General features: G+C 40.1%; 1 protein-coding gene across 1 annotated transcript in view; it reads left to right on the top strand.

Moving 5' to 3' along the window:
* Window positions 1-8938, top strand: part of LOC139765206 (uncharacterized) — a 236453-nt gene extending 227515 nt beyond the window's left edge. Inside the window, 1 exon segment of the mRNA XM_071692509.1 lies at window positions 8840-8938. Within this exon segment, the coding sequence (XP_071548610.1) occupies window positions 8840-8864 (25 nt within the window). The 3' untranslated portion in view covers window positions 8865-8938.
* The last annotated feature ends 3462 nt before the right edge of the window (window positions 8939-12400 follow it).

Below are 12400 nucleotides of genomic sequence, written 5' to 3'. Positions count from 1 at the left end.
ACACATGTATCCTCTTGGTCAATCTTTCCTCACTCATTGTCTCAATGTGCCCAAACCATTTCAAAACACCCTCTTCTGCTCTCTCAACCACGCTCTTTTTATTTCCACACATCTCTCTTACCCTTACGTTACTTACTCGATCAAACCACCTCACACCACACATTGTCCTCAAACATCTCATTTCCAGCACATCCATCCTCCTGCGCACAATTCTATCCATAGCCCACGCCTCGCAACCATACAACATTGTTGGAACCACTATTCCTTCAAACATACCCATTTTTGCTTTCCGAGATAATGTTCTCGACTTCCACACATTCTTCAAGGCTCCCAGGATTTTCGCCCCCTCCCCCACCCTATGATCCACTTCCGCTTCCATGGTTCCATCCGCTGCCAGATCCACTCCCAGATATCTAAAACACTTTACTTCCTCCAGTTTTGCTCCATTCAAACTTACCTCCCAATATATATATATATATATATATATATATATATATATATATATATATATATATATATATACAGTAGGGTTGAGGGTCAAGTCAATTGGGAGGTAAGTTTGAAGGGTCAAGTCAATTGGGAGGTAAGTTTGAATGGAGAAAAACTGGAGGAAGTAAAGTGTTTTAGATATCTGGGAGTGGATCTGGCAGTGGATGGAACCATGGAAGTGGAAGTGGATCATAGGGTGGGGGAGGGGGCGAAAATTCTGGGAGCCTTGAAGAATGTGTGGAAGTCGAGAACATTATCTCGGAAAGCAAAAATGGGTATGTTTGAAGGAATAGTAGTTCCAACAATGTTGTATGGTTGCGAGGCGTGGGCTATGGGATAGAGTTGTGCGCAGGAGGATGGATGTGATGGAAATGAGATGTTTGAGGACAATGTGTGGTGTGAGGTGGTTTGATCGAGTAAGTAACGTAAAGGTAAGAGAGATGTGTGGAAATAAAAAAAGCGTGGTTGAGAGAGCAGAAGAGGGTGTTTTGAAATGGTTTGGGCACATGGAGAGAATGAGTGAGGAAAGATTGACCAAGAGGATATATGTGTCGGAGGTGGAGGGAACGAGGAGAAGTGGGAGACCAAATTGGAGGTGGAAAGATGGAGTGAAAAAGATTTTGTGTGATCAGGGCCTGAACATGCAGGAGGGTGAAAGGAGGGCAAGGAATAGAGTGAATTGGATCGATGTGGTATACAGGGGTTGACGTGCTGTCAGTGGATTGAATCAGGGCATGTGAAGTGTCTGGGGTAAACCATGGAAAGCTGTGTAGGTATGTATATTTGCGTGTGTGGACGTATGTATATACATGTGTATGGGGGTGGGTTGGGCCATTTCTTTCTTCTGTTTCCTTGCGCTACCTCGCAAATGCGGGAGACAGCGACAAAGCAAAAAAAAAATATATATATATTGAAATGGTTTGGGCACATGGAGAGAATGAGTGAGGAAAGATTGACCAAGAGGATATATGTGTCGGAGGTGGAGGGAACGAGGAGAAGTGGGAGACCAAATTGGAGGTGGAAAGATGGAGTGAAAAAGATTTTGTGTGATCAGGGCCTGAACATGCAGGAGGGTGAAAGGAGGGCAAGGAATAGAGTGAATTGGATCGATGTGGTATACAGGGGTTGACGTGCTGTCAGTGGATTGAAGCAAGGCATGTGAAGCGTCTGGGGTAAACCATGGAAAGCTGTGTAGGTATGTATATTTGCGTGTCTGGACGTGTGTATGTACATGTGTATGGGGGGGGGGGGGGTTGGGCCATTTCTTTCGTCTGTTTCCTTGCGCTACCTCGCAAACGCGGGAGACAGCGACAAAGTATAAAAAAAAAAAAAAAAAAAAAAAAAAAAAAAATATATATATATATATATATATATATATATATATATATATATATATATATATACATATATATATACATACATATATATATATATATATATATATATATATATATATATATATATATATATATATATATATATATATATATATTCCTATGAGTCCACGGGGAAAATGAAACACGAAAAGTTCCCAAGTGCACTTTCGTGTAATAATCACATCATCAGGGGAGACACAAGAAAGGAATATAACAGTCAGTTGATATACATCGAAGAGACGAAGCTAGGACGCCATTTGGTAAACATGTGATTGTCCAAAACATATGAGCGTTCATAAACTTGTCATTTTACAAATCTTATCAACAATAAAGTTATCTAATTTGTACAGACCATCACTAATATTAAGATTATAATTCTTTGTGTATTTAATAATAGAAGATTCAATGATATTTCTCTTGATAATAGAGTTAGAGTGAACAACTGAGATGGCGTTTCTCCAGTCAATACAATGATCATAGTTTTTAACATGATTAAACAAGGCATTTGATTCTTGTCCCATTCTTATACTACATTTATGTTGCTTAAGTCTAACAGAAAGATCCTTACCAGTCTGACCAACATAAAATTTATCAAAGTTTCCACAAGGAACTTTATAGATGCAACGAAGAGAATTTTCTGGTGAATTCCTGATTAAGATATTCTTTATAGTATTATTGTTGCTAAAGGCAACATTTACATTAAAGGATTTAATCAACATGGGAAGCAAAGTGAAATTATTATTAAAAGGGAGAACTGTAAGATTCTTGGTGTCAATGGGAGGTTTGGGCTCAACTCTGTAAAATGATTTCTTTGCTAACTTAAGGGATTTATCAATGAAAGATCTAGGGTACTTAAACTTAGATCCAATAGAATATATCTTCTCAAACTCATCATCAATAAACTCTGGACTGCAAATATGTAATGCCCTTAGGAACATAGATTGAAATGATGATAATTTAACTCTGTCATGTTGAGATGAGTAATAATGGATATATGAGCATACATTGGTGGGTTTTCTGTATATGCTAAACTTAAACTTGTTTCCTTGTCGATGGATCATGCAATCTAAAATATATATATATATATATATATATATATATATATATATATATATATATATATATATATATATATATATATGGGGAGAAAGAATACTTCCCACGTATTCCCTGCGTGTCGTAGAAGGCGACTAAAAGGGAAGGGAGCGGGGGGCTGGAAATCCTCCCCTATTTTTTTTTTTTTTTTTTTTTTTTTTTTTTTTTCCAAAAGAAGGAACAGAGAAGGGGGCCAGGTGAGGATATTCCCTCAAAGGCCCAGTCCTCTGTTCTTAACGCTACCTCGCTAATGCGGGAAATGGCGAATAGTATGAAAAAAAAAAAGATATATATATATATATATATATATTTTTTTTTCTCTTTTTTTTTTTTGCCGCTGTCTCCCGCGTTTGCGAGGTAGCGCAAGGAAACAGACGAAAGAAATGGCCCAACCCACCCCCATACACATGTATATACATACGTCCACACATGCAAATATACATACCTACACAGCTTTCCATGGTTTACCCCAGACGCTTCACATGCCCTGATTCAATCCACTGACAGCACGTCAACCCCGGTATACCACATCGCTCCAATTCACTCTATTCCTTGCCCTCCTTTCACCCTCCTGCATGTTCAGGCCCCGATCACACAAAATCTTTTTCACTCCATCTTTCCACCTCCAATTTGGTCTCCCTCTTCTCCTCGTTCCCTCCACCTCCGACACATATATCCTCTTGGTCAATCTTTCCTCACTCATTCTCTCCATGTTCCCAAACCATTTCAAAACACCCTCTTCTGCTCTCTCAACCACGCTCTTTTTATTTCCACACATCTCTCTTACCCTTACGTTACTTACTCGATCAAACCACCTCACACCACACATTGTCCTCAAACATCTCATTTCCAGCACATCCATCCTCCTGCGCACAACTCTATCCATAGCCCACGCCTCGCAACCATACAACATTGTTGGAACCACTATTCCTTCAAACATACCCATTTTTGCTTTCCGAGATAATGTTCTCGACTTCCACACATTCTTCAAGGCTCCCAGAATTTTCGCCCCCTCCCCCACCCTATGATCCACTTCCGCTTCCATGGTTCCATCCGCTGCCAGATCCACTCCCAGATATCTAAAACACTTCACTTCCTCCAGTTTTTCTCCATTCAAACTCACCTCCTAATTGACTTGACCCTCAACCCTACTGTACCTAATAACCTTGCTCTTATTCACATTTACTCTTAACTTTCTTCTTTCACACACTTTACCAAACTCAGTCACCAGCTTCTGCAGTTTCTCACATGAATCAGCCACCAGCGCTGTATCATCAGCGAACAACAACTGACTCACTTCCCAAGCTCTCTCATCCCCAACAGACTTCATACTTGCCCCTCTTTCCAAAACTCTTGCATTCACCTCCCTAACAACCCCATCCATAAACAAATTAAACAACCATGGAGACATCACACACCCCTGCCGCAAACCTACATTCACTGAGAACCAATCACTTTCCTCTCTTCCTACACGTAAACATGCCTTACATCCTCGATAATAACTTTTCACTGCTTCTAACAACTTGCCTCCCACACCATATATTCTTAATACCTTCCACAGAGCATCTCTATCAACTCTATCATATGCCTTCTCCAGATCCATAAATGCTACATACAAATCCATTTGCTTTTCTAAGTATTTCTCACATACATTCTTCAAAGCAAACACCTGATCCACACATCCTCTACCACTTCTGAAACCACACTGCTCTTCCCCAATCTGATGCTCTGTACATGCCTTCACCCTCTCAATCAATACCCTCCCATATAATTTACCAGGAATACTCAACAAACTTATACCTCTGTAATTTGAGCACTCACTCTTATCCCCTTTACCTTTGTACAATGGCACTATGCACGCATTCTGCCAGTCCTCAGGCACCTCACCATGAGTCATACATACATTAAATAACCTTACCAACCAGTCAACAATACAGTCACCCCCTTTTTTAATAAATTCCACTGCAATACCATCCAAACCTGCTGCCTTGCCGGCTTTCATCTTCCGCAAAGCTTTTACTACTTCTTCTCTGTTTACCAAATCATTTTCCCTAACCCTCTCACTTTGCACACCACCTCGACCAAAACACCCTATATCTGCCACTCTATCATCAAACACATTCAACAAACCTTCAAAATACTCACTCCATCTCCTTCTCACATTACCACTACTTGTTATCACCTCCCCATTTGCGCCCTTCACTGAAGTTCCCATTTGCTCCCTTGTCTTACGCACTTTATTTACCTCCTTCCAGAACATCTTTTTATTCTCCCTAAAATTTAATGATACTCTCTCACCCCAACTCTCATTTGCCCTTTTTTTCACCTCTTGCACCTTTCTCTTGACCTCCTGTCTCTTTCTTTTATACATCTCCCACTCAATTGCATTTTTTCCCTGCAAAAAATCGTCCAAATGCCTCTCTCTTCTCTTTCACTAATACTCTTACTTCTTCATCCCACCACTCACTACCCTTTCTAATCAACCCACCTCCCACTCTTCTCATGCCACAAGCATCTTTTGCGCAATCCATCACTGATTCCCTAAATACATCCCATTCCTCCCCCACTCCCTGGGGATAGGGGAGAAAGAATACTTCCCACGTATTCCCTGTGTGTCGTAGAAGGCAACTAAAAGGGCAGGGAGCGGGTGGCTGGAAATCCTTCCCCTCTTTTTTTTCCCAAAAAGAAGGAAGAGAGAAGGGGGCCAGGTGAGGATGTTCCCTCTGGGGCCCAGTCCTCTGTTCTTAACGCTGCCTCGCTAATGCGGGAAATGGCGAATAGTATAAATATATATATATATATATATATATATATATATATATATATATATATATATATATATATATATATATATATATATATATATATATAATATATATATATATATATAATTTTTTTTTACAGTTCAGTACTTATGTGTGAATAGGTGTAGGAAAATGATTGCTTATCAGTAGCTTATAAATTCAGAATCAAGAATGAAGGTGATGCTAAACAACCACAGATTGCCCACACAGGAAGTTGAGGTTGTGACACTAGCTTTCTGATGGTTGTGTTACACAAACTGTTTCATGCGCAAAATTATCATTTTTTTTTTTTTTTTTTTTTTTTTTTTTTTTTTTTTATACTTTGTCGCTGTCTCCCGCGTTTGCGAGGTAGCAATATTGTATAAATTACCTTCAGGCTGGAAATCCTCCCCTCTTTTTGTATATAAGGTGTGTATGAAACATAAATGGATTTTGCATTTAGACTTGGGTCACATCCTCAAGATATCTCATTTATTTATTTTCTTTATTATACTTTGTCGCTGTCTCCCGCGTTTGCGAGGTAGCGCAAGGAAACAGACGAAAGAAATGGCCCAACCCCCCCCCATACACATGTATATACATACGTCCACACACGCAAATATACATACCTACACAGCTTTCCATGGTTTACCCCAGACACTTCACATGCCTTGATTCAATCCACTGACAGCACGTCAACCCCGGTATACCACATTGCTCCAATTCACTCTATTCCTTGCCCTCCTTTCACCCTCCTGCATGTTCAGGCCCCGATCACACAAAATCTTTTTCACTCCATCTTTCCACCTCCAATTTGGTCTCCCTCTTCTCCTCGTTCCCTCCACCTCCGACACATATATCCTCTTGGTCAATCTTTCCTCACTCATTCTCTCCATGTGCCCAAACCACTTCAAAACACCCTCTTCTGCTCTCTCAACCACGCTCTTTTTATTTCCACATATCTCTCTTACCCTTACGTTACTCACTCGATCAACCACCTCACACCACACATTGTCCTCAAACATCTCATTTCCAGCACATCCATCCTCCTGAGCACAACTCTATCCATAGCCCACGCCTCGCAACCATACAACATTGTTGGAACCACTATTCCTTCAAACATACCCATTTTTGCTTTCCGAGATAATGTTCTCGACTTCCACACACTCTTCAAGGCCTCCAGAATTTTCGCCCCCTCCCCCACCCTATGATCCGCTTCCGCTTCCATGGTTCCATCTGCTGCCAGATCCTCTCCCAGATATCTAAAACACTTCACTTCCTCCAGTTTTTCTCCATTCAAACTCACCTCCCAATTGACTTGACCCTCAACCCTACTGTACCTAATAACCTTGCTCTTATTCACATTTACTCTTAACTTTCTTCTTCCACACACTTTACCAAACTCAGTCACCAGCCTCTGCAGTTTCTCACATGAATCAGCCACCAGCGCTGTATCATCAGCGAACAACAACTGACTCACTTCCCAAGCTCTCTCATCCCCAACAGACTTCATACTTGCCCCTCTTTCCAAAACTCTTGCATTTACCTCCCTAACAACCCCATCCATAAACAAATTAAACAACCATGGAGACATCACACACCCCTGCCGCAAACCTACATTCACTGAGAACCAATCACTTTCCTCTCTTCCTACACGTACACATGCCTTACATCCTCGATAAAAACTTTTCACTGCTTCTAACAACTTTCCTCCCACACCATATATTCTTAATACCTTCCACAGAGCATCTCTATCAACTCTATCATATGCCTTCTCCAGATCCATAAATGCTACATACAAATCCATTTGCTTTTCTAAGTATTTCTCACATACATTCTTCAAAGCAAACACCTGATCCACACATCCTCTACCACTTCTGAAACCATACTGCTCTTCCCCAATCTGATGCTCTGTACATGCCTTCACCCTCTCAATCAATACCCTCCCATATAATTTACCAGGAATACTCAACAAACTTATACCTCTGTAATTTGAGCACTCACTCTTATCCCCTTTGCCTTTGTACAATGGCGCTATGCATGCATCTCATTACGTATACAAATATTCCAAAATTCAAAAAAATCCAAAATCTGAAACACTTCTGGTCCCAGGCATTTCAGATAAGGGATACTCAACCTGTATTACCTTTTGTGGGGCAGTGCAAAGGTAGTTACTGTGAAACTGAAATTTGATATATTCTTTTCTAATATATCTTCTATATATGGCAAGGTAATTGCCTTCTATACTATATGTAACTAACCACCATTAATCTTGAATTTTGAGTAGGGTAGCCCTTGGAGTCACCCATCCATAGAATTACGGGCACAGAGAATATCATTAATACTAACTTGTTGCACAATAACACTTTGTAATGCAGTACTCTACTAATGATTCTCCCTTTTCCATTATGCTCTCTGATTTATTCATAAATAACTAATTCAGTTTGCTGTAGAAATTTAGCCTTAGCATTCTATTGTTACTTTAATAATCATCTCATTGCTTCTTGGTTCTGTAGACCTTAAATTCTCCCTTCATTGGTAAAATCTCTCAGCAAATGTATTGTTTTTAGCCTTGCTTACCTTAAATTTTTCTGATATTTTTTTTTTTTTTCTTAGTAAAGTGGTACTCAAATATTATCATTTTAAGTTCATACTTACCTGTTTAGTCAAGCTAAATTTCATCACTTTCTTCTCTGAAACATTTCTGGGTTCTTGTCATGTATTTATATTTAGTGTTTTCTTTTTGAATGATGTAGTTAGTAGGCAGCCAACGTACAGGGAGGTATATACCAGTACAACCTACCTGTGTATGAGCCCTGCACTTCACTGGTTGCCAAAGTTGCACTCTTCTGACCCAGATAGCTGTCTTTTCTTTCTATGTCACCAATGTGTGGACTACTGCATTTTGTGCAGAAGCATACAATCTCAGCTTGTCAACACTATAAATGTAAACAGCTCATTCTTGTGACTTACATTTTCCTGCAACAAGCACTATGTGTTAGCCCCTGCCTTTTAGCAAAATGGTAGGAGCAATAGAATATAGGAATATTAGCTTTGAGGCTTTGCAAACACTGAACTAGAGTTTTCTCTTTGCAGTGACCTATTCAGAGTGAGGCACTAAAGGCTAAGAAGTGGCAATGGAGTTCATTAGTTATGGAGACTGTTGCCTTGGTCACCCCCTTCAGAGTGCTCCAGAGGGAACAGACCATGAGAAATACAAACTTTTTGAATGTTTCAAAATATTGTTGTACGTGCATTCAGCATTTTCTTTTATTTTCTGTCATACTCATAAATGTCTTACCAATCTATAAGATATAACCCAACTGTTCATTGTTTTATGTATGCAGTTTAAACAGGTATTACGTCCATATCCTTTATTATAATAAAATATTGGTTAACTGAGCTTTAATTCAGAGATTATGAATCTTCTTACAATTTATGTTGGCCAGATACAAGATATTATTGGCTACCTGTATATCTAGCTAAACATATCTGACACGACTCATTTTTCTCTGGGAACTCCCCATTAAATGAGTGGCCATGGCAAAAGAATCCACTTATCCATCCTTACAATGCCTACCTCAAATACAGCATTCCACATATTTTCCGCCATTTCTCTCCCTCCCTCCAGTACCTTTCTCTCAATATCTCCATATCAACAGGCGGTCTTCCCTCTCGCACCTACCCTTTTTATCATACACTCTCCTTGTAAACTCCCCATCTTGCATTCTTTCCGTATGCCCAAACCACTTCAAAGAATAGCATGTTACTGTCTATCCACTCCACAGTTCATTCCCATGCATTCCCTGCCATAACACCAAAACTCTCATACATCCCCTCATTTCTTTCCTTCTTTCCATTTAGCCACACACATACTCTTCTCAAATAGCTCATTTCCACAGGCTGAATTCTTGAGACCTCTGCAACTTGTTCCACATCCATGTTTTGGTCAGGTTTGGGATGACTCTGCTGTCCCTTAATTCTTTCTTAACTTCTTTATGTTTAACACCTCTACCACTCATTATTCTGTCAAGGAACCAATGACTTATCTACCCAGTACTGCTCTTTCCTCTTATCTCTCCTTCCATATCACAAAATTTTACCCAAGATAGCTCACGGATACTTAAATCTTTCACTTTCCCAGTCTCTTTTCCCCATATCTATAATCCCAGCTCAGATACTTCTTCTCTCACCAGTTGGGCTTTGCAAAAATCTATACTTTCCCTAAATCTAAACTTTCCCTCCCCCTTCGTTTCAAACATCATGACTTTACTTTTGCTGGGAAAATGCCCTTTCCAAATGCCCAAGCTTACATAAAATCATGAAACACAACATTCGCAACCCCTTCACTTCAAATAACCCATCATCTGCAAAACAGGCTTTTTCACTAGCCACCATGCTCCATCCCCTGCACCCCATTTTCTCTATTTTGCTTTCCTCTCCATATCACTCCATCCATATATATGTAAAAAAAAGCCACAGTGCCCATCACAGAGCCCCCCCTTTCCAAAACATTTTTTTATTCTCCCAAATGTTTAATGAAATTCCTCCCCCCAGCTCTTCATTTGTCCTCTTTTTCAACCCTTTTACCTTTCCTCTTGACCTCCTGCCATTTTCTTTTATACATCTTCCATTCATTTGCACTCCTTCTTTGTAAAGAAATCTTCCAAACACCTCTTTTCCTTCACTACAATTTTCCTTCTTTCCCACCACTCACTACCCTTTCTAATCGGGCCCCCCTTCCACCCTTTCTCATGCCACAATGCATCTTTTGCACATGCCATCACTGCTTCCCTAAGTACACCCCTTTCCCCTCACCCACTCCCCTCACATCATTTTCTCTCAACCCTTTTTCCATTTTTACTCAATCTCTCCTGGAAATTCCTCACACATCTCCTTTTTTAAGTTCACTTACTCTCACGACTCTCTTCCTTTCCCCCCCATTTTCTTTTTTGAAACCTCTACAATTCTTCACCTTTGCCTCCAAAAGATAGTGATCAGACATCCTTCAGCTGCCCCCTCAGCACATATTAACATCCAAAAGGGCTCTCTTTTACATGCCTTTTCAAATTAACAAGTAATCCAATAATGCCCCTTTGACTATCCTCTCTTACTCACATACATATACTTATGGGTATCTCTCTTTTTAAACCAGGAAAAATAATAGCTTTCACCCAATCCTGAGGCACAACCTTCTGCTTCCATGTTAATTTACATATCTGATGCATCTACTCTATCATGTTCTTTCCTCCATACTTCAACAATTTTTAACCTTAATCCTATCCACTTCAGGTTTCCTTTCCTACTTTTAACCCCCTTATTGCCATTGGAAATTCCCTTCTTGCTATAATCCTGTGGGACTTGTATCCTCTTCCTTCCATTTTTCCCCGTACCCATGCCCATAAATTCCTTCACTTCCCTTTTTATTTCAGCTATTCCCCTATTCTTATTTTTTCACATTTACAATCCACTCTACATCCTTCAATCCTTCTCTTTCCTTTTCCACCCTTTCTTCCAATACAATTTGTTATTTTCCCTAAACTTTTCACTTTAAATTTCTTTCGAAACTTCATCCACTCTTTATTTGCTTTCCTATTTAGCTTCTTAACACTTTTTATTTATTTTTTCATTTATTTTGCTTTGTCGCTGTCTCCCGCATTAGCAAGGTAGCGCATGGAAAAAGATAAAAGAATGGCCTAACCACCTACATACCATGTATATAAACATACACGTCCACCCACACAAATATACATACCTATACATCTCAGCGTATACATATATTACACACACAGACATATACATATATACAACATGTACATAATTCATACTGTCTGCCCTTATTAATTCCAATCGCCACCCCACCACACATGAAATAACAACCCCCACCCCCCTCATGTGTGGAGGTAGCGCTAGGAAAGACAATAAAAGGGCCCCATTCGTTCAACTCAGTCTCTAGCTGTCATGTAATAATGCACCAAAACCACAGCTCCCTTTCCCCATCCAGGCCCCCACAAAACTTTCCATGATTTACCCAGACGCTTCACATGCCCTGGGTTTAATCCATTGACAGCACTTCGGGCCCGGTAAAACCACATCGTTCCCAAATTTACTCTATTCCTTGCACGCCTTTCACCCTCCTGCATGTTCAGGCCCCAATCACTCAAAATCTTTTTCATCTTTCCTCATCATTCTTTCCATGTGACCAACCATTTCAATACACCCTCTTCTGCTCTCTCAACCACACTTTTTTTTATTACTACACAGTCCCACCCTTTCATTGCTTGCTGGATCAAACCACCTCACACCCAATATTGTCCTCAAACACTTCATTTCCAACTCATCCACCCTCCTCTGCAAAACCCCTATCTGTAGCCCATGCCTCACAACCATATAACATTGTTGGAACCACTATTCCTAAAAACATCCCATTTTTGCTCTCAAGGTAAATTCTCGCCTTCCACATTCTTCAACACCCCCAGAACCTTCACCCCTCCCCCACCCTGTGACTCACTTCTGCTTCCATCCACTGTCAAATCCACTCCCAGATGTCTAGAACACTTCACTTCCTCCAGTTTCTCTCCATTCAAAGGAACAGTAGTTCCAACAATATTATAAGCTTGCAAGGCATGGGCTATGGATGGGGATGTATGGAGGTGG

This window comes from Panulirus ornatus, chromosome 53, assembly GCF_036320965.1.
Source record: "Panulirus ornatus isolate Po-2019 chromosome 53, ASM3632096v1, whole genome shotgun sequence".
NCBI lineage: Eukaryota > Metazoa > Arthropoda > Malacostraca > Decapoda > Palinuridae > Panulirus > Panulirus ornatus.
The sequence above is the reverse complement of the archived record's forward strand: the minus strand, read 5'-3'. Positions and strand labels throughout refer to the sequence as shown.